Genomic DNA, 26,305 nt, shown 5'->3' with positions numbered 1-26,305 from the left:
GGAGGGGCTTGCTAGGCTTTTTATACCCTGTTCAGTCCCACCTCTCTGTTTCCTGTTCCTGTGTAAGAAATGTATTGTGATTGGTTGTCAGACTCCCATGGGGCCATGCAGGGGCAACTCTCTAGGCTGCGTTTTGAATCCAGGTTTGGTTGAGTTCTCAGATGCCATGTGGTCAGTTGGGGCCAATATTATCATGCTTTAATCCCACCCTCCCCTGGAGCTGAAGGGGAGAACTCTTTATTATGTAAAGGGACTGTCTTGGCCTTCTTAATAGCCCATTGACAAAGTGGGGATGGGCAGGAAGCTGCAGGCAGCTATTCTGTCTTTTAAAACATGTTTCTTTCTTTTCACATCCAGAGAAATATTCTGCCTTTTCAATATTTCCTAGGATATTTCATTTTTCTGGGAGAGGGCTGGGTGATAACTTCCTACAATCCTAAGCCAGAGTTTTTTAAAACAGTGGTCGCCAACTGTTGATCTGTGGACCACTGGAGGTCCACCAGAAAATTTGGGGGGGTCTCTGCAGGAAAAGTATTTGCATTTTTTTTTATATTGCACTAAATATATTTATCGTTTTTTTAAAAAATCATATTAGTGGTCTGTGGGATTTAAAATTATGAAAGTAGTGATTTCTGAGGTTTGAAAGGTTGGCGTTCTAAAAGATGACCCTTGCCAGAACCTTTTGCAGAGTTCCCAAAGGGCTGAGATTTATGATGGACCTGAAAAAGTAATTTTATAATTTACAAACCACCACCACTACCCCAGCCACATAATCGCCAATTCTGCCAGTTTTCAATAAGCAGAATCAATAGAGAAGCTAGCAATAAAATTGGAAGTCATAGGGTTTCAATTGCAGTCAGGATTACCTATAAATAACCACCTTAATTCCTGGAGGAGAGGACTATTTATCCTTAATAATTCTGTCTTGTCAGGATTTAGTTAATCCTTACAAACTATTAGTCCAGAACTCACACAGCCTTTGCTGATTCTCATTTATATAGAGGACTAAAGATACTATCAAGCATATTGTTGTTTTTTTAATTTTTATTTTAAACACATAAACACATCAACAAAAACAAACACATGATTTAAAACAACATAGGAACAAGGAGTTCCATCATATATCATACAGCCATTCATTCCGTATCGGTTTCTTTACAGTTAGTGTTTTCCCTTCTATACATTTCTATCTTGCATTCATGGTCTTCTTATTCGTTATCCATTTTTATGTACAATTCTATATTTATTTATACTTAGCTATTTGTAACAAAATATTGTTTGCCTATATTGTGCTTTAGATTCTTACTATCATTTATTCTCTTACATACAATTATAGGTATACGTTCACATAGTTATTCTTTTTCTTTGCCATTCTTATACTTTTGTTATTCCATTTAAAATGTTATAATATACAATTTGAGTTGCTCTGTTTACCATCCCTAGCGCCTGTTGTAACACCACCTTATTTTCCCTTTCTTTTCTCCCTCCCTTCCTTCTCTATTTCCTTCCTTTCTCCTCTCCTTCCCCTTCTTTCTTCCTTTACCTCTCCCCTACTCCTACCTTCTCTCCTCCCCTTCCTGCCGTCTCTTCTTCTCTTTCTTTTTCTCTCCCTTCCACCCTCCTCTCCTTCTCTTTCTCTTTCATATTGATTGTCAGTTTACCCCATTCTTGTTGTCCACTCTGAGTATCTTCATAGCATATTAAGTCCTACAGGTAGTCCTTGACTTACAACCAGCACACAAGGATAGAAAAGAGAATAACTTCTTTCTGTGGAGCAGTAATGTTCTTTCATTTAATTGCAAAGGCTGCCTTGATGACATGTAGAAAAGGTTTACTCGTCCCCAAAAAAATGTTCCTTCTTTGCTTAATTCAACAAGTAGCTTTCAACATCCGTTGGGAAAGTATAAAACACAACTTAATCTTGTAAGGAAAACAATTCTGACCGGAGCTGATTCAGATTTACAGCGGACAGAGCTCATTGAACAGTTCGTAGACTTCTGTTCTGCCACGGTTTGACTGGATTTACTGCAGTTCCAAAACTTGATTTCCTCACTGAAAATGGGTCTGTGTCACATTTATTTCTTCCAAGTAGCTCTGCTTCCAGTTATGATCATAAAGTATAGGGATAGCAGATGGTAGCTCTCTGACAACTTGGACAATATAAACTAGAGTACTCTGTAGTGTAACATATTCTTAAGGAAAAGATAGTTCAACTTTGCCAATCAATAGCAATAGCAGTTAGACTTATATACCGCTTCACAGGGCTTTCAGCCCTCTCTAAGCGGTTTACAGAGCCAGCATATTGCCCCCAACAACAATCCGGGTCCTCATTTTACCCACCTCGGAAGGATGGAAGGCTGAGTCAACCCTGAGCTGGTGAGATTTGAACCGCTGAACTGCTGAACTGCAGTCAGCTGAAGTAGCCTGCAGTGCTGCATTTAACCACTGCGCCATCTCGGCTCTGAATCAAACTCCTTCACTCTTCTGGTTTTCTTTTTCTTTTTTTTTTTCTGAAGCAATAGTAGTATGGATTTCTTTAAAATACCAGCAGGAGACTGTTTAGTGCATCATACAACTCTGTGGTAAAGAAGTAGAGAAAATATTTTTTGCAAGTATCTGTGGCTGACTTAAGAACCATTTGCAAAAACAAATCCTCTGTAAGTTCTTCTAAGCCAAAACTATATGAATGATATATTTTTTTCTTAAATGGAAGTTATGTGGGATTTTTCTTCCTAATACGACAGATTTGGACTTCTTGTTTCCTGCTTTCATATGTTTTAGAACTTCATCGTCTCCTTCCATTCCTTCAGATTGGCTGTTGCTGAGACATGGCTTCAAAGGACTGTTTGCCAATCTCAAGGCAATATTTAAAATCTTCGGTCTTGAATATTGAAGATTTGTGGATGAGCCCCAGTTTACGGAAAGACTTCACATGTACAAATTGCCTATTTTGACTTTTAACAGATGTGTAAAACTTAGATTCCTAAAACAACAAACGCTTGGAGTTCAGTGCTCTTGGGCTTCTTAAGGGGGTATGACTTAGCAGAATTTGGTGAAAAATTATAAGCCACTTCCTTGGAGCCTTTTTTTTTACTTAAAAATAAAAACAAAATCGAGTATAGTAAGTTTTGGTGGTTCTGGAGTTTGAAGGATTGAAGAACATTTGCTGATGACTAGGTTTAGCGTCTGTGTTACGTTAACATGGGTTTTCTTCCAATCTGGTTGTGGCTGTGAAGCTATGGGGGTAGGTGATGTAATGCATGTACAGGTTTCTCACAATTAGTTGCCCAAGCAAGAATGTAAATTGAAGCTATTTATACAGGCAGTGATTTACAAGTACCTCTTGCATTTACAACCATCACAGCATTGCCATGGTCACATGATTGAAATGTGGGTGCTTGGCAACTGGCATTTTTTAGAGTTTGCAGCAGCAATCACATCCAGAAAAGCACACACAGGCAACTGATTCAGCAGGATTCATTAACTTATTTTTATATATAATATAACACATGAAATAAGTATACAATCAATAGCAGGTTTTTCCAACGTGGTAGCAAATACAAGCAAACACAGACAGAGGAGAGGAGTTTTTAGTTTTAGTTTAGAGCAGCAGACTAGGTTAGATCTCAGCACAGACTCAGAGCTACAGAGCTAAGCCACACCCAGGCTCCTTGCTGTCTCGTTGTTGCTCAAACACAGCAAATATTGTTTCAGTTTCCAAACAGTCCCCATTGGCTGACCTGGCTATGAATATTCATACTCTGACAGCGTTTATGAATGTTGCAGCCACCTGGGGTCATGCCATTTGCAACCTTCCCAATTGGCTTTCAACAAGAAAAGAATATGGATTTGCTTAATGACTGCATGGTTCACCGAGCAACTGTAGTGATTCGTTGTAAAAATTGGGTGCAACTCACTTAAGTCTGGCTTAGCAATGGAAATTCTAGATCCAATTGTAAGTTGAAGACTACCTGTATGACTATTTCCCCTAAAATCTCAGGGTTGAGGCCTGTTCCCTTTTATACAAATGATAGAGCCGAGGTGGCGCAGTGGCTAGGGTGCAGGCCACTTCAGCTGACTGTTATCTGCAGTTCAGCGGTTCTAATCTCACCGTCTCAAGGTTGACTCAGCCTTCCATCCTTCCAAGGTGGGTGAAATGAGGACCCAGACTGTGGGGGTGATATGCTGACTTTGTAAACCTCTTAGAGAGGGCTGAAAGCCCTATGAAGCGGTATATAAGTCTAACTGCTATTGCTATATCTACTTCTGCTTCTCAAAGCTTCTCTAAACAATCGCTCCAAAAGAAATAACTTTAGAATAAAGGGACAACAACATCTACAGGAATAAAGCTTGGGTTTCTTGCGTGCATTGCATTTGAGTTGGCAAATCCCATTTCAAGATCCAACCTCCCCAGCCCACCTTCTTGGTGAATAGGTGTTTATTAGGTCATAGAGAATCTTGTCTTACCAAGTCAGCAATATTTATTCCAAGAGAGGTTCATATAAGATGTTGCAGCATTTCTTAAGCAATCTATCTATCCACATGTGCTCCAGTTCACAAACAAGCCAATGTCTAACCCATCCCAAGTCCTTACCCACAGTATAACCTTTCCACATTTGGCCCATACTCCAGTTCTGGAAACACAAGGAGCCAATGCTAATGGAATCCATAGTCATTGCTGTCCCAATTGTCCATGGCACGACAAAACCGCGCTCGACTAAAGCGCGCCCGATTAAACCGCGTCGCTGACATCATCAGCAGGGCGACAACAGCGAGCGCAGAGAAAGGACACTTTAAATAGTGCTTTGAAAGCAAGCCGATCCAAGTTAAGGTAAGGGTTAAGTTTAGGGTTAGGTTAAGGGTTAGGGTTAGGTTAAGGGTTAGGGTTAGGTTAAGGGTTAGAGTTAGGTTTAGGGTTAGATTAAGGGTTAGGATTAGGTTTAGTGTTAGCAATAGCAATAGCAATAGCAATAGCAGTAGACTTATATACCGCTTCATAGGCCTTTCAGGCCTCTCTAAGCGGTTTACAGAGAGTCAGCATATTGCCCCCAACAATCCGGGTCCTCATTTTACCCACCTCGGAAGGATGGAAGGCTGAGTCAACCCTGAGCCGGTGAGATTTGAACCGCTGACCTGCTGATCTAGCAGTAGCCTGCAGTGCTGCATTTAACCACTGCGCCACCTTGGCTCTTATAGTGTTAGGTTAAGGGTTAGGTTTAGGATTAGGTTTAGGGGGGTTAGGTTTAGGTTTAGGTGTTAATTTTAGGTTTAGCGTTTACAGCGTGCTTTTTTCTCCGTGCTGTCGCGCTGTGATGACGTCAGCTATGCGGTTTCGTCGAGCGCCCTTTAGTCGAACGTGGTTTTGTGGTGGAACCCCAATTTTCAGTCTCATAAACCCTGCAATAACCCTAACCCTAACCCTTCCCAACTGAAGGTTATTCATTTGTTCATTTATTTTCAGGACCTATGTGACCCATATATAATGATTCTTAGAGGCTCCTAACAATTCCTAAAAAAAAAAGAATAAAAATAGAAGTACCCTTCCTTTCCGCCAGGCGGCAGACTAAGCAGCTTCACGGACCTACAATGTAAAAACAGAAAATTGGAATATCTAAACAGTGAATTAGCTTTGATACCAAGATGCAGCCCAAATTATTTTGCCCTACTGTTAGCTCATTGAGAAAGCCCAGACAACAATGAAATAATAGCTTTGTCTTTATTGCAAGGTTACATTAATAGGTTACATTAATAGAATCTTGCAAGCCAGAAAATCCCTCCTAACCTTTGCGTTCTATGAGTTAATGATTCATTTTCCTTTCAAATATCATTTTTCTTCTTTCTAGAGTGCCTCTCTTGATAATTAAGCTGAATTTCATGCTTTCCGTTGGGATCTCTTAGAAACAACTGAGTGGCCATTCATTTTAACTAAAATTAATTTATACAGTGCCTTTTTTTCCTCCTCTGAGCTTCCTTTTAGCATTGTCCTCTTACAGGGTGCGGCCCTTCTGTAAAAAGGATTGCTTACAACCTTGATACCTACAATTGAGGGTGTTGCTTAAGAGAGAATTTAAAAAAATTCAAATTCCAGGAACATCCTCAAGAAAATAGCATGGTTCTGGTTGGGCATTGATTAGAAGAGCAAAGGACTTGTTTTTAGAACTCAGGGGAAACAGGATTCTAGAATCTTGAAAAGATCATCCAAGAATAGAGAATAGTAGAGTCAATCACTACTGTATATCGAGGTTAATAAAACTGCCAAGGGAGAAGGACTAAATAAGGTTGTGTTCCCTTGAGGACCTTCTTTTGACACCACAGCTTGAGCTAAGCTTCTTAGGGGCGTAATTAAATTTAATGAGTTGCCACGGGAAAACCTTGTTGAATCATTTGCCCATAGATATGTTTATCATGGGAGGCCTCTCAAATATCAAATCGTTTTATAGTAGTTGTTTTTTTAACATTTCTTGGAGTTGGCAAGTTCCAACTCCGAAGAGTTTTGTAGAGTTCCTCAAAAGTGTAAATTATCCATCTTTTGGAACCTTTGCAGAGGTGATGCTTAGTGAGTTTGAGTACACAGTTCTGTGAAGATTGGAAAGTTGGATGGCTCTTTTTTTGGAAAGTTCGAAAAGTAAATACAGTTTCTAGTTGGGTTATTCACACTTCTCGCAAAGCTTCCCGAGTGACCCTAGCTATTTGCTTTTCAGAAAAAAGCCCATCAGCAATGAAATTATACCAAAAAGCAAAGAACAATCTTTTGTGCATGCCCTGTTGAAATGTAAGATAAAATAATATTGAGAAGCTTTGCGGGAAGGGGGTGGGGGAAATGTGATTGGAAGTAGTCCACTGCCTTTCTCAGCTTGAAAATGTTCAGCTAGGCTTCATATCGTCAGCAGAGACAATATGAATAATGTTCACTTCAGGTTGAATGTAATGATGTTACCAAGTTGGCAGTGAAATGTCTGGAAGCATACAGTGAAGTTCAGAGAGCACGGAGGACTTCACAGTTCAAACCCCCAGCAACAAATATTCTCTTCTATTATCACAACAGAGAGCAACATAGAAAGAGAGCAGTTGTTACTCCTTGAATTACCTCAAGCCTGTCCAAGCGGATCTGAGCCCTCTTGTGTTTGTTTTCTCTGCTCTGCTATGCAAGTATCCTCTTTCTTTCTTTCTTTCTTTCTTTCTTTCTTTCTTTCTTTCTTTCTTTCTTTCTTTCTTTCTTTCTTTCTTTCTTTCTTTCTTTCTTTCTTTCTTTCTTTCTTTCACCTATTTCCATTTCCAACATCTTTCTCTTCTAAACTCTTTCTTTCCATCCACTCTGGAGATAATTACAATCTTGGCAGCTCCCACACTCCATTAGTCCATCCTCTTGATGGTTCCCGCAGCCAGCTTTGAATTGCAATCTGCAGCAATAAAAAAGATGTAGCATCTACTTTGTTCCAGGACCCTTCCTTCAGCACCTGGTGCAGTGTAATTCTGAGTGTCAGCTCTTCCAGTTTTCTGGGAACAACTACTACTACAACCAAAAAATCCTCCCTCAGCTCCTTCTCTAAATTCCTCTCTCACTTTTCCAACCATTAACACGCTATCCTTTATCAGGAGATGCATTTCATTACATTCTCTTCCACATAGCAGAGGCAAGTGACATATTTTGCTCTTTGAATAAATTGGGAAGAATTCTAAATTTTGTTGCTTGCTTCAGACTCACACTAGTTTTCTATGATGCCTGCAGTTCTACTGGCTATCTGTTAGTTATGTGTTGTGGCCCAGCAGGAGCCGTTGGAGCTGCCACCAGACTCCGACAGCGAGGGGCCCTATGAGTCAGCTCTGGAGGATGTGGAGGACCCTGGACAGGGTTCCGACTCCGAGCAGGGTGCAGAGAGGCTGGTTGGCCACCAGGAAGTGCCTGAGCCTTGGACCAGTGGGGAGGAGACAAGGGAGTGTGATCCTGATGTCATGCATTGGAGCAGGGGGGAGGAGACAAGGGAATTGGTCCTGGATGCCTGGCAGTGGAGAGCTAATAGGCGGAAAGAACAGTTATACAGTTACAGGAGATAATTGCACTCAGCTGGTGGTAATTAGGCTCCTCTCAAGATTATAAAAGGAATGATTGTGCACACGCCTGTTGCAGGAGTCAACGTATTCACTAGAGCTGGAGAACTTTCATGGCTAGCTTGGCAGGCTGGATTGCTGCCAAGGTCTGGTCTGTGCTGGATTTCTGCCAAGGTCTAGTCTGTGTGTTAATAAATCCTTGAAGTATCTTTGTCTCAGTGTGCTTTGGTGTAGGACGAGTGGGGTCAGAACAGTTATGTATTTAAATCAGGGCTGTCAAATTCCTGGTCCACTGGCTGGATACATCATACAGCACACCCACCCCTGGTTTAGCGAAGGGCAGGAAAAGTCCCGATATGTCATGTGATGCCGCCGTGACATGAGTTTGACACCCCTGATTTAAATGTTCTCTACTAAAGATTGTTTATTTCAAGGGCGTTGAATATCATAGATAGATAGATTTAAAAACAACAACGGTAGAATGTATTAAATTAGATAAGGTGTTTAAGTGGGTCTGATGTCCTCTGCTTAGAGTTGCTGTAGAGCAGATTTAGAAGGTTTGTTGTATTATTATTATTATTATTATTATTATTATTATTATTATTATTTATTATCCATTCATATCTTCAAATAAAACATGAATGGAAAGGGGCTTTAGGTTTGTGTGAGTGGCTGCTTTGGATTTAGAATATTGCTAATTTGGCAGCTTGCAAAGGTGAGGAAAATAGAAAGAGGAACAAATATTATGTTTTTTGCTGCCTTGAGTTATTTATAAAAATCACAAAAGCAGGATATAAATAAATAAATAAATAAATAAATAAATAAATACATACATACATACATACATACATACATACATACATACATACATCTCCCATTCCGTCAGTGGCACACGGAAACATTTGTCAGGGCACATGAGGCATTGCCCTGTCAGCTCCAGCATCCGTGCGCACGCTGGCCAGCTGATTTCGGCTTTCTTTTAAGGACATCCCCCCCCCCCCCCGGAAGCTTCCCTGAAGCCTCCGGAGGGCAAAAAAACCCAGCCCTATGGGCAAACCGGAAGTTCGGGAATGGACTTCCAGTTTGCTTGTAGGACCGTTTTTTGCCCTCTGGAGCCTTCAGGAGGCTTCCCTGAAGGCTCCGGAGGGTGAAAAACGGCCTTATGGCCAAACCGGAAGTCACTTCAGGGATTTTTGGCTGTGCCTTTTAACTGCTAGTTGATATTCACGATATGTCCTATGCACCTGAATCTGATAAAATATGTTTATGCCTGCCTGTAGTTGGGATTAGTAGGTAACAGAGACTTAACTTTTCTCTGAACTTTGGTTGTTGAGCCTGGTGAACAAACACAAGTGTCTTCTGCCTTGTTAATACTTAGTTCTTGTGTGATGATGATGATGATTTGGATTTGGATTTTGGATTTTATTAACATTTATAGGCCGCCCTTTTCCCTGAGGGGACTCAGGGCGGCTTACATAAAATAGGGAGGGGGGGGTACAAAACAATAAACACAAAACAATACATGAGAGTAAAATAGTACACAACATTCATTCATCATCCGGGTGGGGACAGATTGTGGTCTTTATCCCCAGGCCTGACGGGATAGCCAGGTCTTAAGGGCTGTGCGGAAGGTCTGGACGGTGGTGAGGGTACGAATCTCCACGGGGAGATCGTTCCAAAGGGTCGGAGCTACTACTGAAAAGGCTCTCCTCCGTGTGGTTGCCAGTCGACACTGACTGGCAGATGGAACTCGGAGGAGGCCTAATCTATGCGATCTTATTGGTCGCAAGGAGGTAATTGGCAGGAGGCGGTCTCTCATGATGATGATGATGATGATGATGATGATGATGAAGAAGAAGAAGAAGAAGAAGAAGAAGAAGAAGAAGAAGAAGAAGAAGAAGAAGAAGAAGAAGAAGAGTATATGGCTTTAAACATAGTGTCGATTATAAGCCAGAATTTAAAGTGTATAATTGGTAAAGGTGCTATTTTCTCCCAACAGGAAAGCAAAAGGCTACTGAGGAACATAACAATATGTGCCAAAGCGAACATGAGGAATATTGTGTTGCTGTTTCTCTTGCTAGCTTTTGGACTTCACTGGACCCAGTACAAGTCCGGTCCCAAACCTGTAAGGACCTCTATTGTCCATCTTTTTGAATGGCGCTGGATTGACATTGCTCTTGAATGTGAAACGTACTTAGCTCAACATGGATTTGCAGGTGTTCAGGTGGGTATGTTTATGGCTAAATAACAGTGGTGGGATTCAGCCGGTTTGCACCTATTTGGGAGAACCGGTTGTTAACTTTCTAAGCAGTTCAGAGAACTGGTTGTTGGAAGAAATCTCCTTTTGTTTTTTCCCACTTTACAGGGCTAATCCTGTAAGGAAGGAAGGAAGGAAACATTCTAGTGTTGTTTCTAGCCTAATCTTTGTTGCCCTGCTTACAGAAACTGCCTCTCCGGTTAACCCTTATTAACATTGCAACAGCTAAGGCGAAGCGCCCATCGACCTGAGTGACCTTGAGTTGGCCACACCCACCCAGTCACATGACCACCGAGCCCCCACCTACCCAGATGGTCATAAGGGCAGAGAACCGGTTATTAAATTATTTGAATCCCGCCACTTCTAAATAACCACTGATAGAATCTGAGCTTCCTTATATCCTTCTGCCTTGAAATTTTGTGAGATGCAATCCTAGAATATCTGACAGCATTTAATTAGAGGGGTTGGGCCACCCTGAACAGATAAGCCACAAATATCTTTCTCAACACAATAGCTCCAGTGCTTCCTGTATGCAGTAGAGTAGAGGGACACGCCAATGTGCCTCTGACGTACAGCGAGCTAGTTGCGAAGAGCTAAGCAGTCATAGAAGTCTTCAATCTACAGCCATTTGTTCAGCGACAACTCTAAGTTACGTCAATGATAATCCTTAATATCGTTATAAAATTGTATAGTGAGGAGTGCAAAAGATTTCAGATTTAAACCTTTTCAAGATTAAATCTCTCCACATTGAATATCTGAAAACAGATATTGCAATCCCATTTTCATTTTTTTTTTTTAGTAGTTCCTCCTGAAACAGTTGGCTTCACGTTAGACTCTACTTGAAGCTCAAGGGATCTTCTTTCAGAATAAAATAGTCTCAGTGAAATTGAACCAGCCAATTTGAAACCCAAAGCAGTTCAAACTTGAAATGCTTCGTCCGCCTTTAATTGACCATTGTTTTTGGTTGCTTCCGTATTCGTCCTTGACATTCTTTAAGCTATGAAATGGTTGGAACAGGTAAGATTAATAAGAAGGAATGATAAAGATCTATAATATTTGTTCCCTTACCTGCTCATTCTCCTTCTGAATATCTAGGTTTCTCCTCCAAATGAAAACCTTGTAATTATGAATCCCTGGAGACCATGGTGGGAGAGATACCAGCCGGTTAGTTACAAGTTATGTTCACGCTCTGGAAATGAAAGTGAGTTCAGAGATATGGTGACTAGATGCAACAATGTTGGAGTAAGTGGCCTTCACTATTTTAGGGCTTAGTTGAGGGGAACAAGAGATGTGTGGTCAAAGTCAACCATAAGTGGAAATTGGGTTTTTTAAAACGGTGTCTTATATTTTTAAAGGGTGTCAAATATATCTTATATTTGTCCAATTTTCTAGATCCGAAGTTCTTATTAGATAAAATTGATTCCATATAATAAAACATTCTAGTTCCTCAAATTTCCTTGGGGGGGAAAAACATTTAAAATAATAGAATCATTTTCTCAATAATGTATTTTTTTATAATTAAAGAAACAATTTCCTATAGTCTGGATCAGTCTGAAAGTTGTAGGAGGACATAGTCTAAAAACGACCCATCAGCAGAGTCAATTTCCAAGGTTGCTTGTCAACAAAACGTCTTCCATCGGGTGCACTGTTTGTATGTGTTTTTTCAATCCTCATTTTATTAGCATTCTGTTGTGGCCCAGCAGGAGCCGTTGGAGCTGCCACCAGACTCCGACAGCAAGGGGCCCTATGAGTCGGCTCTGGATGATGTGGAGGACCCTGGACAGGGTTCCAACTCCAAGCAGGGTGCAGAGAGGCTGGGTGGCCACCAGGAGGCGCTTGCACTTGGAGCAGTGGGGAGGAGACAAGGGAGTTGGTCCTGGATGCCCGGCAATGGAGAGCTAATAGGCATAAGGAACAGTTACGCAGTTACAGGAGATAATTGCACTCAGCTGGTGGTAATTAGGCTCCTCTCAAGACTATAAAAGGAATGATTGTGCACACGCCCTTTGCAGGAGTCAACGTATTCAATAGAGGTGGAGAACTCTCATGGCTAGCTTGTATGTGTTTTTTCAATCCTCATTTTATTAGCATTCTGTTGTGACCCAGCAGGAGCCGTTGGGGCTGCCACCAGACTCCAACAGCGAGGGGCCCTATGAGTCGGCTCTGGAGGATGTGGAGGACCCTGGACAGGGTTCCAACTCCGAGCAGGGTGCAGAGAAGCTGGGTGGCCACCAGGAGGCGCCTGAGCCTTGGACCAGTGGGGAGGAGACAAGGGGGTGTGCTCCTGACATCATGCATTGGAGCAGTGGGGAGGAGACAAGGGAGTTGTTCCTGGATGCCCGGCAACGGAGAGCTAATAGGCATAAGGAACAGTTACACAGTTACAGGAGATAATTGCACTCAAATGGTGGTAATTAGGCTCCTCTCAAGACTATAAAAGGAATGCTTGTGCACATGCTCGTCTCAGGAATCAATGTATTCACTAGAGCTGGAGAAGCTATCGTGGCTAGCTTGGCAGGCTGGATTGCTGCCAAGTTTAGTCTATGCTGGATTGCTGCCAAGGTTAGTCTGTGCTGGATTGCTGCCAAGGTCCTGTCTCTGTGTTAAATCCTTGAAGTATCTTTGTCTCGGCGTGCTTTGGTGTAGGATGAGGGGGGTCAGAACAGCATTCCATCTTACATAAGAATGTTTTCAGATTTTGCTGGGTTAGTATTTTTATGTCAAGCATCAGTTTTATTCAAATGTCATTTTGACATATGCATTAACGTAATGCTAACACCAAAACTCACTGCTAAATTGCTCTAGATTAGTATTGGCACAACTCTGTATTCTGTTGAGTGAAAACTATCGTGTCATTCTGCATATTGTACTGAAAGAATTGAAGATTTGAGACATACATTGGCAATTGGGCTCGTTCCCCAGCCACGTGGATGTGTTTTCTTTCAATCCTTGAGATAAAGGGGAAATAATGTTCTAAAAATGCTGCTGTAGCCGTGGGGAAGAGAGAAGCTGGCAGATAAAGAAGAATGTGGTTGGCAAGGCGTTGGGATCTTAATTGGAATAGTGACTGCAGTCATGCAGTGCCAGTTAAGTTACTTCGTTAAGCTTTTGCTGGCAAAAACCATAGGAAGAGAGAGGGAGCTGTAGAGATCAGTTGTTTAATGAGCAATTGAGGTGAACATGTCAACATTATTTATTAAAAATAATACATATTCCCACTTTTGAAATGTGCAACCTGTTCTGACCCCCTCCCCCTTCATACACCAAAGCATGTCGAGACAAAGATACTTCAAGGATTTATTAACACACAGACTAGACCTTGGCAGCAATCCAGCAAGACTAACCTTGGCAGCAATCCAGCCTGCCAAAACAGCCACAATGGCTTCTCCAGCTCTAGTAAATAAGTTGATTCCTGTGACGAGCGTGTGGAAAGTTATCCCTTTTATAGTCCTGAGAGGAGCCAAATTACCACCAGCTGAGTTCCATTATCTCCTGTAACTGCGTAACTGTTCTTTACGCCTATTAGCCCTTCGTTGCCGGGCATCCAGGACCAACTCCCTTGTCTCCTCCCCACTGCTCCAATGCATGACGTCAGGATCACACTCCCTTGCCTCCTCCCCACTGCTCCAAGGCTTGACTTCAGGAGCATGCTCCCTTTGGCTCTCACTGCTGCTCCAGGCCTCAGGCGCTTCCTGGTGGCCAACCAGCCTCTCTTCTGTAGGTGTGGCCTGCTTTCCGGGTCCACTGGTGGAACCTCTTCTAACCGGTTCGGTAGATTTGACGAACCGGTTCTACCGAATAGGTGCGAACTGGTAGGAATCCACCTCTGTAGAGGAAGTACACTAGCATAAGAAATTATGTTTCCTACTGAAAGAATGGGACAGCCTTACGCCTCCTTGTTTCTTTCATTTATATATAGATTTTCAGAGTGGCATTGATTGAAATTGGGAAAAATATGTTCTATACCAATACGATAACATTCGAAGTGGGAACAGAGTTTGCCAATTGTGGGAATGGCATTAAAAAGCATTCCTCTGAATCTGGCAAGTGCTGATTGTAAACAGTCCTATAGAAAAATGTGTAGACAGAAGCATGAAACCACCTAATTCCTTAAACAGAAACAAAACCAAATGGGAAAAAAATCCTTTAATATGTTATTAAAAATAGCCCCTAGATGCCCCCAAAGAATGTTCAAGATTCTGAATTGTTTGGAATTTATTTTTTTTAATGCAACAACCTGCATTTTTTTTAATGCAACAAGAAAAATAAATAAGTTGAAGAATGTTAAGATTCTGCAGTCATCCATTTAGACGAAATGTGAGGTTGGATATTACAGATTGAATGAATGAGTTTTTGAGAAGTGTGGCAAGCATCGGATTATATTTAAACACGACGGCTGAAATTTACAAAGGCTAATACTCATTTTCTCCCATTTCTCTGAACATGAAGATGAAAATACCTAGATTTGTCTCTTGCCTTGGGCAAGGTTCATGTTCCTAGCTTCAGCAGAAAGCTTATGTTAGCAACACCAGACTACATGCATTTTTCTGCTTTCCTGGGTATGTAAACATTAGCAATAGCAGTTAGACTTATATACTGCTTCATAGGGCTTTCAGCCCTCTCTAAGCGGTTTACAGAGTCAGCATATTGCTACCACAATCTGGGTCCTCATTTTACCCACCTCGGAAGGATTAGTGTGTTGATAGCTGATTATCAATGGCTGAAGATTGTCTTAGATGGAAGAGGATTGTGTTGTGGGTAAAACACCTGTTATAGCAATAGCAATAGCAGTTAGACTTATATACCGCTTCATAGGGCTTTCAGCCCTCTCTAAGCGGTTTACAGAGTCAGCATATTGCCCCCAACAACAATCCGGGTCCTCATTTTACCCACCTCGGAAGGATGGAAGGCTGAGTCAACCTTGAGCCAGTGAGATTTGAACCGCCGAACTGCAGCTAGCAGTCAGCTGAAGTGGCCTACAGTACTGCACTCTAACCACTGCGCCACCTCGGCTCTTCTTTTTATATTTTGAACAAGTCATTTGGTCATTTTCAAACGCAAGCATTTCAGTTGAGACTGCATGCTTTGTGTATAAGGAAAGACCTTGTGTTAAAAGAAGGAAAAAAGATGTGGCTATGATCAATTATATATATTTCCCTTGTATCTACAATAGGTCCATATTTATGTGGATGCTGTATTCAACCATATGCTCAACTCCGCAGCTGGATCTGGCAACCGTGGAATCTGTAATAGCTATTTCAATTCGGAACGCCATGATTTTCCTTCTGTCCCATATTCGAGATTTGATTTTAATGATCCAATATGTAAAACGCCCAGTGGGAACATAGAAAACTACAGTGATCCTATTCAGGTAGATTTCCCCATTTTGATCTGTTCAGCGATGGTATGAGTTTTATTATTACAAGTGGTGGTTTGCTATAGATAAATGCAGTTTTTGAAGCAAAACTTTAATTGCTCTTCAAGATGAAAATGCCGAACCGAGCACAGGTTTGTGAGTATTATTACGAATACTATATCTTTATTTGCCAGAGAGGAGAAAGAACACTCTTAAGGCAATTGTGCTTGTCGGCGGTAAACACTTAGGTAAATCGGTCAGCTGCTTCATAGAATGCATAAAAGGCAATTTTGGGATATGCAGCAGGAATTTTGCAAAACCCCTGCAGCTTTTTAGACGTACATTATGTAGATATTAAATGAGAGATACCAGTATGGACTTGGATTTATTAAAAAAAAAAATCAAAGGAAGATTTTCAATTGTCTGAGATCATCTAATGATAACCAGTGTTGTGAATATGTCTGAACTCCTTGTTGTGATCAGAGTGTGTGAATAAAAAGATCTAGTACACAGGTATCAAACCCGCCATGTCACATTCGCCGTCACGTGAAGTATCACAAAAGCCCTTCATGGTATTGGACCTGGGTACTTGAGAGACCGCCTGCTGCCAATTACCTCCCAAAGACCCATTAGATCACACAGGGTTGGCCTCCTCCGGGTTCTGTCTACGGGCCAATGTCATCTGGCTACTACCCGGGGAAGGGCCTTCTCTGTGGTGGCTCTGGCCCTTTGGAACGAACTCCCCGCAGAGATTCGGACCCTCACCTCTCTCCAGGCCTTCCGAAAAGCCGTTAAAACCTGGCTGTGTCGGCAGGCCTGGGGTCGATGAGTTCCCTTCCCCTCTCGAATCGTGTGACTGTTGGTTGTTTTAAACTCCCTTGCACTTTTTTGTTGTAGTTCTTTGTGTTTCCCTTCCCCTCCCTTGGGTTTGTGCGCCGCCCTGAGTCCCGCCGGGAATAGGGCGGCATATAAATAAAATGAACCTTGAACCTTGAACCTTTTTTCCCGGAGCTGGGGGAGGCGTGGCTTGTGCTTGACTCATCCAGCCCACGGGCCGCTAGTTTGGTACCCCTGGTCTAGTGGTTAAGGCATCAGGCTGGAAACCAGGAGAGTGTGAGTTCAAATCCCACCTTTTTCCATGGGTGATCTTGGGCAAATGAGCTCAAACCACTTCACAGTGTTGCTGTTGTGGGAGGAAGGATATTAGTTATGTTCACTGCCTTGAGTTACTTATAAAACAATAAAGGCAGGATAAAAATTAAACAAAACAAACAAAATCGTGCTTTAAAAAGGGAGGAAAAGCAAGCCACTTTTATTCGAAGTGGCTAGAAGACATGTTGTAAATGGTTGGAAACAGTATGGACAAGTCCCATTGAACATTTTGTGGCATATCAGATCTCATCTGGTGGCATCTCAGAGCATATTTGAAGGGGTTGAGGTTTGAATCATATATCCAGTTAATGGAGAGTGGATTCTTGTAAATGTGTTTTTATTTTCCATTTTCATTTTGTACAGTCACATATATACTGTGCATAACAGGGGCCATATAACAATAAACAATAAACACAGCCATTCCTCTTGTGAACAATACCCCCCAAAATAGAAACCCAATGTACCTCTTCGACCCTCCATACACCCTTTCTTATGCCCCCCTCCAACTTTCCATCTTCCCTCCATCCTTCCCCTCTACCCTACTTCCCCTCCCCCTCTACCACTCCTCTCTTCCGATACACTCCCTCCCTTCCTTCTCCCCCTCTCTCCAGTCCTCTCTCCCACCCTCTCTACCCCTCTTTCTTCTATCCCTCTACTCCCTTCGGTGTATTTCTACTATCTATTAATATATTCAGCTTGTCCTATTTTTACAGTGAAATTAAAGAGCAACAGTATACAAGTGCAATCGAGTTACTTTAAAATCTAACACATACTATATATCCCCCCTCCCCTCTAACACCCCACCTCCCTTCCCTCCCCCCGACTTCCCAGAGCCCGTACACGGTATAGGTAATGGAGAGTGGATGAAGGGACCCCCGCGGCTTTTTCTTTCTTTCACCCTTTCAACAATTCAACCACAATCAGATTGATTTTTCTTGCTTTATTTTGAATGGTTGTAGTAATCATTCTTCCCCTGTGTGTAGGTGCGTTACTGCCGACTTTATGGACTCCTTGACCTTTCCCAGTGGAAAGACGATGTGCGTTCAAAAATAATACACTTCTTGAACCACTTGATTGACCTTGGCGTGGCAGGGTTCCGAATTGATGCTGCTAAGCACATAAGGCCCGAGGACATAAATGTTATTTTAAGCAAGCTAAATAACCTCAATGCCCGATGGTTCACCAAAGGTTCACGACCTTTCATCTATCAAGAGGTAAATAATAATAAGAATAAAAGAAAAATTCCCAGTATTTGTCCAGTGCCCTAAAACATTCAAGTGTTTCAAATGTGCTGTCTTGCTGCAGCCTTACGATTTGTGCACTGGGGGTTTTAGGAAGAGTAATAGGCCAAACGTCAACAAATCTGATCTATCTATCTATCTATCTATCTATCTATCTATCTATCTATCTATCTATCTATCTATCTATCTATCTATCTATCTATCTATCCTGTGTGTCCTGTCTGTCTTGTCTCTCTCTCCCCCTTCTTATCTCTCTATCTTTCCCTAATCTATCTATCTCTCCCTTATCTATATCTATATCTATCTATCTATCTATCTATCTATCTATCTATCTATCTATCTATCTATCTATCTATCTATCCTGTGTGTCCTGTCTGTCTTGTCTCTCTCTCCCCCTTCTTATCTCTCTATCTTTCCCTAATCTATCTATCTCTTCCTTATATCTATCTATCTATCTATCTATCTATCTATCTATCTATCTATCTATCTATCTATCTATCTATCTATCTATCATCTATCATCTATCCATCTACTCACAAAATAAGGATCTACAGTAATACAATATGTGCCTGCTCAATATAAATTTCATATCAGATTGCAGCTCTAGTGATTTTAAGATCCAATGGATGTTTGGTATGTTTCAGAAAAGCAATTCTTTACACATCAATTCTAAGACATTAATTTAAATGACTAGAAGAGCTAATGTGCTTGTTGGCATTTATGTAAAATCTAGGATCTGGATGTCTGGATATACAAACCTTTAATTTAAAAAAAAATCTTAATTGATTTGAGGAGAAACTTAGCTAAGGCAATGGAAATTTGGAGGTTTGTCGAGTTTAACTTTGAGGTATTTACATTATTTATAAAAAGGTAGAATTTCAAACGGGCAAGAGCTAAAACGGAGGAGGAAGCATTTTTGAATTTATAGCCCTTTTTTCTAATCATGATGACGATGAGTTGAAATTAATAGAACAAGCTGTGATTAAGTAAATATAACAAGATGTGTGTGTGTGTGTGTGTGTGTGTGTGTGTGTTATTACAGAGTGCTGATTCTTTCTTTTAAAAATATGATGGCTTTCAAGCATCTTGCCAAAAAGTGCAGAGGTTAATCTAGTCTTATTAGGAAAAGTCTCCACATTCAAGATTATGCAGTAGAAACACTGTAATGCTCCCTCCATATTCCTTTGCTAGTGGTGACACATTTCAGAAGGACCACCAAAGCTTGCCTGAACCCATGAAAAGTTTGTGTGGGAAGAAGCATAATTGCAACTAGTACATCTGGTGCAAGATTGCCTAAAATAATCCCCAAGGTATATGCCAAAAACTAATTTGGTGACTAAATGTTTGAAACTTCTAAATCACTTTTAAGAATGACTCAATACGCAGTATAATAGGAAGTGATCACCTCGCCAAACATGCTATATCTTGGAATCCTTTTTCTTATTCCTTCTATGCCTTCTCTTGGCTTTTTCCAGGTAATTGATTTGGGCGGTGAAGCCATCCAAAGCTCTGAATACTTCAGAAATGGCCGAGTGACTGAATTTAAATACGGCATGCAGTTGGGGACTGTCCTTCGCAAATGGAATGGACAAAAGATGGCGAATTTGAAGTAATTATTTTTGACACTAACCAGGACCAAAGAGGGATCCAGGTGTAAGAGGGAGGGTACAGGTGCCTTCAAAAAAAATTTTTTGTGTGGGCTTTTGATGAAAAGCTTGGCAACTGTGCTGCTCAAATTGGAAGGGCTGGATCATATCCTCCTAAATAGGCCTACTTTTAAATGTCTTGTTAAATACATTCTTATTTCTTCCTGATTTAGGAGCTGGGGAGAAAGCTGGCACATGATGCCCTCTAATAAAGCCTTCGTCTTTGTTGATAATCACGACAACCAGAGGGGACATGGAAGTGGTGGGTCCTCCATTCTCACGTTTTGGAACCCTAGGTAAACCTGCCCCTATTTTTTAGCATAGTTTATAAAAGCTGTTTTGTAGTTGCAAATTAAATCTCAAACCCAAATGGTGCACATCCCATCCCATCAGAAGTTTAAAAAGTCTTCCCACTAGTAATTTACAAATTAATACTATTTGGAGTGGTAATCAACCTTTTTATACCTACCGCCCACTAATGGATCTTTCTTGATGGAAAAATGTCCTTACCGCCCACCAGTTTTTGCGCAAGTGGGGAACATGAGCATATTTCTTTTTTTTTTCAGACATGGGTTCTAAATTTGTTTCACAATTTAACAAATACTTTTACGTTTTGATCTGCACTCCACACAGTGCTTTTTTCCCTCTTCTTTTCCCTTTTATTATAAACACCAAAAACAATGCTGTATTAGGTGCCAATTTTTATTAAGTGTCACCATCAAAACAAAATTCCCTTTCCTGCCTTCTTCTTCTTCTTTACCTTTCTTATAGTATTTCACTATATCAAGGATCTCTTTTTCCCTTTTTTATTCTCTCCTTCCTTTACTTATTTCTTTCTTTTATTTTATAAGATAACAAAACTTTATGAGCCAGACTAAACACTGCTTACTCTCCTCCTTTATTTTATCCCCCTTTCTCTATTTTTCTTCCCTTTTTTGTTCATTTTTTATCTTTTCCTTTTTATCTCCTTTTTTTTACCTTCCTTAGGGCAATGTACAAAAGTAAGGCTGAGCTAGTTAGCCCACTTATTATTATTATCCCACAACAATTCTCTCCTGCCTATAACTTTTCTTTCTCCTATTTTGCAACTGCTCTGCTACCGAATAGGTGCGAACTGGTAGGAACCCACCTCTGCAGTGGTTGTTCAGTGAATGTGGCAGTTGTTAATTGAACCCATTATTTGCACTGGGTGTTTTGCAGGAAACTGGAAGTTAATGCCAGTTTCTGACAAAAGTTGTAAATTGTAGTCACGTGGCCATAAATGTGGGCCAGTTGCCCGGGGGGGGGGGGGCATTGGAACTTTGAATCCAGGTCATAAATAACATTTTGTAGGTCTGTTGTAATTCCGTGTAATCACGAAATTGCTGGTCATTAAGTGCAGATCACCTGTGCTATACACCCAAATGCTTTGTTTGGAAATGAGCCCTCTTGCCCAGGAAACCAGATAAAAATAAGCCATGATTGTTAGGAACATCAGGGGCGGAGGGAGATAATACGAAGCCACCATATCAATTTACTTTTTGGTAAGCTGAATGCTCACACACATGATGGAAGGCATTTTGTGAGAGTGCCTGTCGCCTGCTTTCAATATTCCATTCAAACAAGTTTTTTTTATTCTGTGTTGGTTCATTTCTGTGTCTGAAAACACATTTATACCAGAACTCTTATCTATTTAATAGACTTTATAAGATGGCAGTGGGTTTTATGCTCGCTCATCCCTATGGATTCACACGAATCATGTCGAGCTACTGGTGGCCTAAAGATATCCAGAATGGAACGGTAACTTTTTGTTGCTTCACACACACAAAAAAAGATATATAAAATGTGTTCATTTTATTTCTAAGCCACTGTATTTTAAAAGATAGTCCCATTACTTTGAAAACAGATTGAAATTCTTGTCTTCATGTCTCTGCTAGTGTAGTTTTATGGCAACCTTTTAATCATTGTATTTTATATTTTTATCCATTTATTTTGTTTGTATTCATCTTTAAACAGCTGGGAGGATGTTTTGATGAGCAACTATTTAGATTTTAGTTTATACAAAATACGAATTGTATAATTTCACTTTAAAAAACTTTTGCACAGAAACATTCACATATGGTAGAGAAAATTAACTTTTGCGAGTAGTTTAGCCTAATGACGTTTGCAGTGTCAACTTAGATTTTTTTTTTAAAGTGTCAAGGATTCTCAAATTTTTGCATAAATTATAATAAGAACCTTGATGGCTTTCCAGTATCTAGGTCTATTGCTCCTAGAAATGTTTAAAAGCCAGATATTATGAATGAATGCAGATATTTATTTAGCAGGTTGAAATCTTGCTTCTTATGGTTTAGTAATGATGTGCCATTTTTTTTAAAACAAGGACTTGAATGATTGGGTTGGACCACCAAGCAATAGTGATGGATCCATTAAACCTGTGACAATTTATGCAAATCAAACTTGTGGCAATGGCTGGATCTGTGAACACCGTTGGGATGAAATTCGGTAAATGCTTTCAGCGCTACCTCCTACTGACCCTTCTTGAGAGTAAATTTGCTCTTCTGTATGGCTAGGGTTCAAATAACCCATTTTTTTTCCCTAAGTAAGTGGATAGATTTTAAAGATGCCTCTCCCTGCAAACTTTTGTGCAGATGCTTTGAGTTATAACTCCAGAGGTGGGTTCCTACCAGAGTTGGGTTCCTATTCGGTAGAACCGATTCGTCAAATCTACCGAACCGGTTAGAAGAGGTTCCACCAATGGACCCGGAAAGCTGGCCACACTTATAGAAGAGGTTCCAAATTTTTTTGAAACCACCACTGGTGGGTGTGCAATGTCCCGCAGTTATCTACGCATTAATAATGATCTAGTAATATTTCCTTATACATTTTAGGGACCTTTCCTTACATAATTGATGTTTTCTTTCATACTTTTGGATTTCTAATTTCTGTTTCCGCTAGTTGGCAATTGCTAAAACCAATCCCACGTGAAAAAGTATTCAAAGCCTTCTTGATTTTAATTGTCAATTTATTTATTCCTGCACATTGTAATATTTATTCATTTACATATCTCTGTTTTTCCACTGTTGTGCAAACACAATTCCAGCAGCTGCTAACATGTGTAAAACTGAATATATATTATACTCCCTTTCAAATAGCCAACAATATATTTCTGGTTTTAATTCCATATCTTGCTTTATGATTGCTTCTAACCACTAACTTCTGAATAGCTATTTGGACCGACCTAAGTACTAATTCATAAGTTCATATCCGGTCACATGGGTGGCAAGAAAAATAGGCAAGATCAGTTGTCAGTGTAGCAACGGTAAAACATATTTTAAGTCCACAAGAGACATTATATTTGGAAGTAACTCAGACAGGTACTTTCTTAATTCACTGAATTATATGTTGCACATTTTTTTTTTTACATAAACAGATTTATAAAATTAATGTCGGCCCCATTAGGTAGTGCGAACCTGGAAATCAACTCCACCTGAAAGCAGAAATTACTTTGATTAAGATTGGCTATAATTTCAGAATCTTGCAACTGATTGTGCTGTAATTCTTCCTCCCCCTTGTACTTCATTGAATTAGGGAGGTGTCGGTCTGAGCCTTATATTATCTATCTGTTGTGAATTTAAAATATTTTTTACCCCTGGCTACCCTAGCAACTGATCTTGCATATCTCTGTCAAGATAATCTTCCGCTAGTTTCTACAGTTACCAGATTGTGTAAAGGTGTGTACATTCCTTAACACTGATCCATTCCCCCCCCCCCCCCCCACATTTTAGGAACATGGTGATATTCCGAAATATCGTCTATGGGGAGCCAATTACAAACTGGTGGGACAACGATAACAATCAGGTAGCATTTGGACGTGCTGGAAAAGGATTTGTTGTGTTTAATAATGATGACAGGTATGTTTATGTAAGAATTGAGAGAGGCTTGGATTTCTATCTTCCACTGTATATGTAATAGGTCAGAATAATTTGGATTTCATCTTTGGATCAAAACTGATTAACCGTTCAATAGTTCCAACCTGCTGCTTTTCTACTATATGATTGATCATATTGAAAAGGAGTTGAATGTCTGTTGAAACACTGGATGTCACCCTCAGTCACTCATACTCACCAGCTATCCACAGAAACTGGGTTTTCTGATATCCCTTCTCTTTAGATTTTATAGTGGGGTCATTGGGTAGATGCATTCTAGCTTTTCAGCATACCATGCTAGGTTTTTAACAGAGCTTCTGTGACCCTCCAATCATTGTAAAGCAGTGGTGGGATTCAGCCAGTTCACACCTATTCGGGAGAACTGGTTGTTAACTTTCTAAGCAGTTTGGAGAACTGGTTGTTGGAAGAAATCTCCTTTTGTTTTTTCCCTACTTTACAGGGCTAATCCTGTAAGGAAGGCAGGAAGGAAACATTCTGGTGGTGTTTCTAGCCTAATCTTTATTGCCCTGCTTACAGAAACTGCCTCTCCAATTAACCCTTATTACATTGTGACAGCTAAGGTGAAGTGCCCATTGACGTGAGTGACGTTGAGTTGGCCATGGCCACCCAGTCACATGACCACTGAGCCACGCCCACCCAGCCGTTCATTAGGGCAGAGTAACCGGTTGTTAAATTATTTGAATCCCACCACTGTTGTATAGCCAAAAATATTGTAAGGAACACAGATAAGAGTATAATTCATTTGTTGGAACAGTTTGGTCAATTAAATAATATGGGTTCTTCTTCTGGAGGGTCAGATATCAATGCAAAAACTTTGTTGCTGCTATTGAGATGCCATTATAGTTTGTCACTATAAACCATCATTCTAGAAATAGACAGTCTCCTCTGTCTCTCCTCCAGAATATCTTCCAACATAGCAAAGTGGGAGAAGAGAATTTGTGTGTTCGTCCACATGTTGTGTAACATTACGGTTGGGTAGGGTTTCAATGGGATGGTTTGATCAGAAGATTATTTGAGTCAATTAATCCCATCAAAGCAGAACTGTAAAAGAGACACCACACTTTACTTATCAGATTGGAGAAGCCAGACACTTTTTGATCCCTTGGCTAGTATTCTACATGTACAGAAACCACTTTAATCAAAAGTGTTAGACTTAATTGAGATTTCACACCAAAGTGGAGGCATATTTCATTGCCTGCAATATTTGAAACAAAAGTCCGATTTGGAATACGCCCATTCTCTTACCAATGTTTTACCTGGCTATAGCTGCTTGGAATAGTAATTCAACATTCCAAGCTAGGCTGTTACGCTAAGGTGATTTCTACTTTGGTTATACAATACTATGGATTTAATTCCCCAAAAAGGAACTTCAGCATGTGAACATAGCACCTGTCTTAGCACTTTTTCTCTCTCAGCAGCTGTGACTTTTCTGAGGACACAGAGTATCTTACATGTGTTGTTTGCAGGCCATGTTGATTCTAGCACGCTAAGTTCTCACATGTATTTTCATTTAAATGCATTCACAAAAGTAGATGAAATAGAGAAAAAAAGTAGTACGTATATAGACCCCATATGTCAGATCACATAAATAAGATAAAATTTGGGAGATACTTTGAGGTAAATGAGAGGCAATTTCGACTTTTATTTATTTACCTAGCGTATGACAAGTAATTTGGGACCTGAGCTCGTTATGGATGGGATTGAATCTGAGGCAACCTGCCTATCATCATATTCAAAAACCATATAAAACTGAAAGTAAAGAAGCCCTTTTATTTATTTTGTCTGGTAAATGGGGTGCATCTCTACCTCATATAGGAGAGAGGCCTGTCTTTGGAGACATAGGCATAGGTAACTTCAATTATTGTAATGGAAATTGTTCTGACCCCCCCCCCTCCTCCGTCCAGTAACGAAAGACGAGACAGGCTTAATGAGAATGTCCTTTAATAGCAAGTCCAGACTCTTGGTGGCTGAAAGCCAAATAAACAAATAGATAAGGACTTTGGCAGCAAGTCCAACAAACCTTGGCAGCAATGCAAACAAACTCTGGCAGCAATCCAGACTGCCAAGTTCGTTTCTCTTTAGTCCAAGCGTTGACTTCTGCAAGAAGGGCATGGCACAAGCAGTCTCTTTTATAGTCTGGAGAGGAGCCTAATGACCATCAGCTGAGCGTAATTACCTCCTGTAATTACGTAGTTGTTCTTGACGCCGAGTAGCCCTTCGACGACGTGCATCCGGGAACAACTCACAGTTGGTTTCTGGATCACTCTCCCTTGTCTCCTCCCCACTGATCTTATTAAAATCTTATTTTAAATTTAACTGCACTCTTAGTCCATTTGTAATTTCGTAAAACCAAGGTTTTAATCAACCTTTTGCTGTTTATTCCAATACTTTAAAGAAAAACTCAACCAGGGCTGCCAAATTTGTTGACCCAAAGGTTTCTAATAGCTGAAAAAGCAGTTAACTAGCAATTTCTAAAAGTGATTAGAAAAAGAAGGATGCAAACTTAGTGTTCTTTGAAAGATACCAAGCAGGGTTTGAGCAAGATGAATATTGTCTTGTCTCTCAGAACTCTAAACACTCTGGAGGCAACAGTCTTCCAGTCTCCTTGTGAGGAGCCGCCGTCTGGAGTATATCTCAGTGATCTCAAATAAACTCGTTGTCCAGAGAGCTTTGAA

General features: G+C 40.5%; 1 protein-coding gene across 3 annotated transcripts in view; it reads left to right on the top strand.

The window, feature by feature from the left end:
* The window catches only part of LOC116508594 (pancreatic alpha-amylase-like), a 35,989-nt gene that overhangs the window by 1,880 nt on the left and 7,804 nt on the right, over nucleotides 1-26,305 (top strand). For all 3 annotated transcript variants that reach the window (XM_032217211.1, XM_032217209.1, XM_032217210.1), the window contains exons 3-11: nucleotides 10,049-10,273; nucleotides 11,402-11,548; nucleotides 15,480-15,677; nucleotides 17,798-18,028; nucleotides 19,531-19,664; nucleotides 19,875-19,997; nucleotides 21,381-21,480; nucleotides 22,064-22,185; nucleotides 23,469-23,594. In XM_032217211.1, the coding sequence (XP_032073102.1) occupies nucleotides 10,049-10,273; nucleotides 11,402-11,548; nucleotides 15,480-15,677; nucleotides 17,798-18,028; nucleotides 19,531-19,664; nucleotides 19,875-19,997; nucleotides 21,381-21,480; nucleotides 22,064-22,185; nucleotides 23,469-23,594 (1,406 nt within the window). The remainder of the gene's footprint in view (nucleotides 1-10,048; nucleotides 10,274-11,401; nucleotides 11,549-15,479; nucleotides 15,678-17,797; nucleotides 18,029-19,530; nucleotides 19,665-19,874; nucleotides 19,998-21,380; nucleotides 21,481-22,063; nucleotides 22,186-23,468; nucleotides 23,595-26,305) is intronic.

The sequence above is a fragment of the Thamnophis elegans genome, chromosome 5 (assembly GCF_009769535.1).
Source record: "Thamnophis elegans isolate rThaEle1 chromosome 5, rThaEle1.pri, whole genome shotgun sequence".
Lineage (NCBI taxonomy): Eukaryota > Metazoa > Chordata > Lepidosauria > Squamata > Colubridae > Thamnophis > Thamnophis elegans.
The sequence above is the reverse complement of the archived record's forward strand: the minus strand, read 5'-3'. Positions and strand labels throughout refer to the sequence as shown.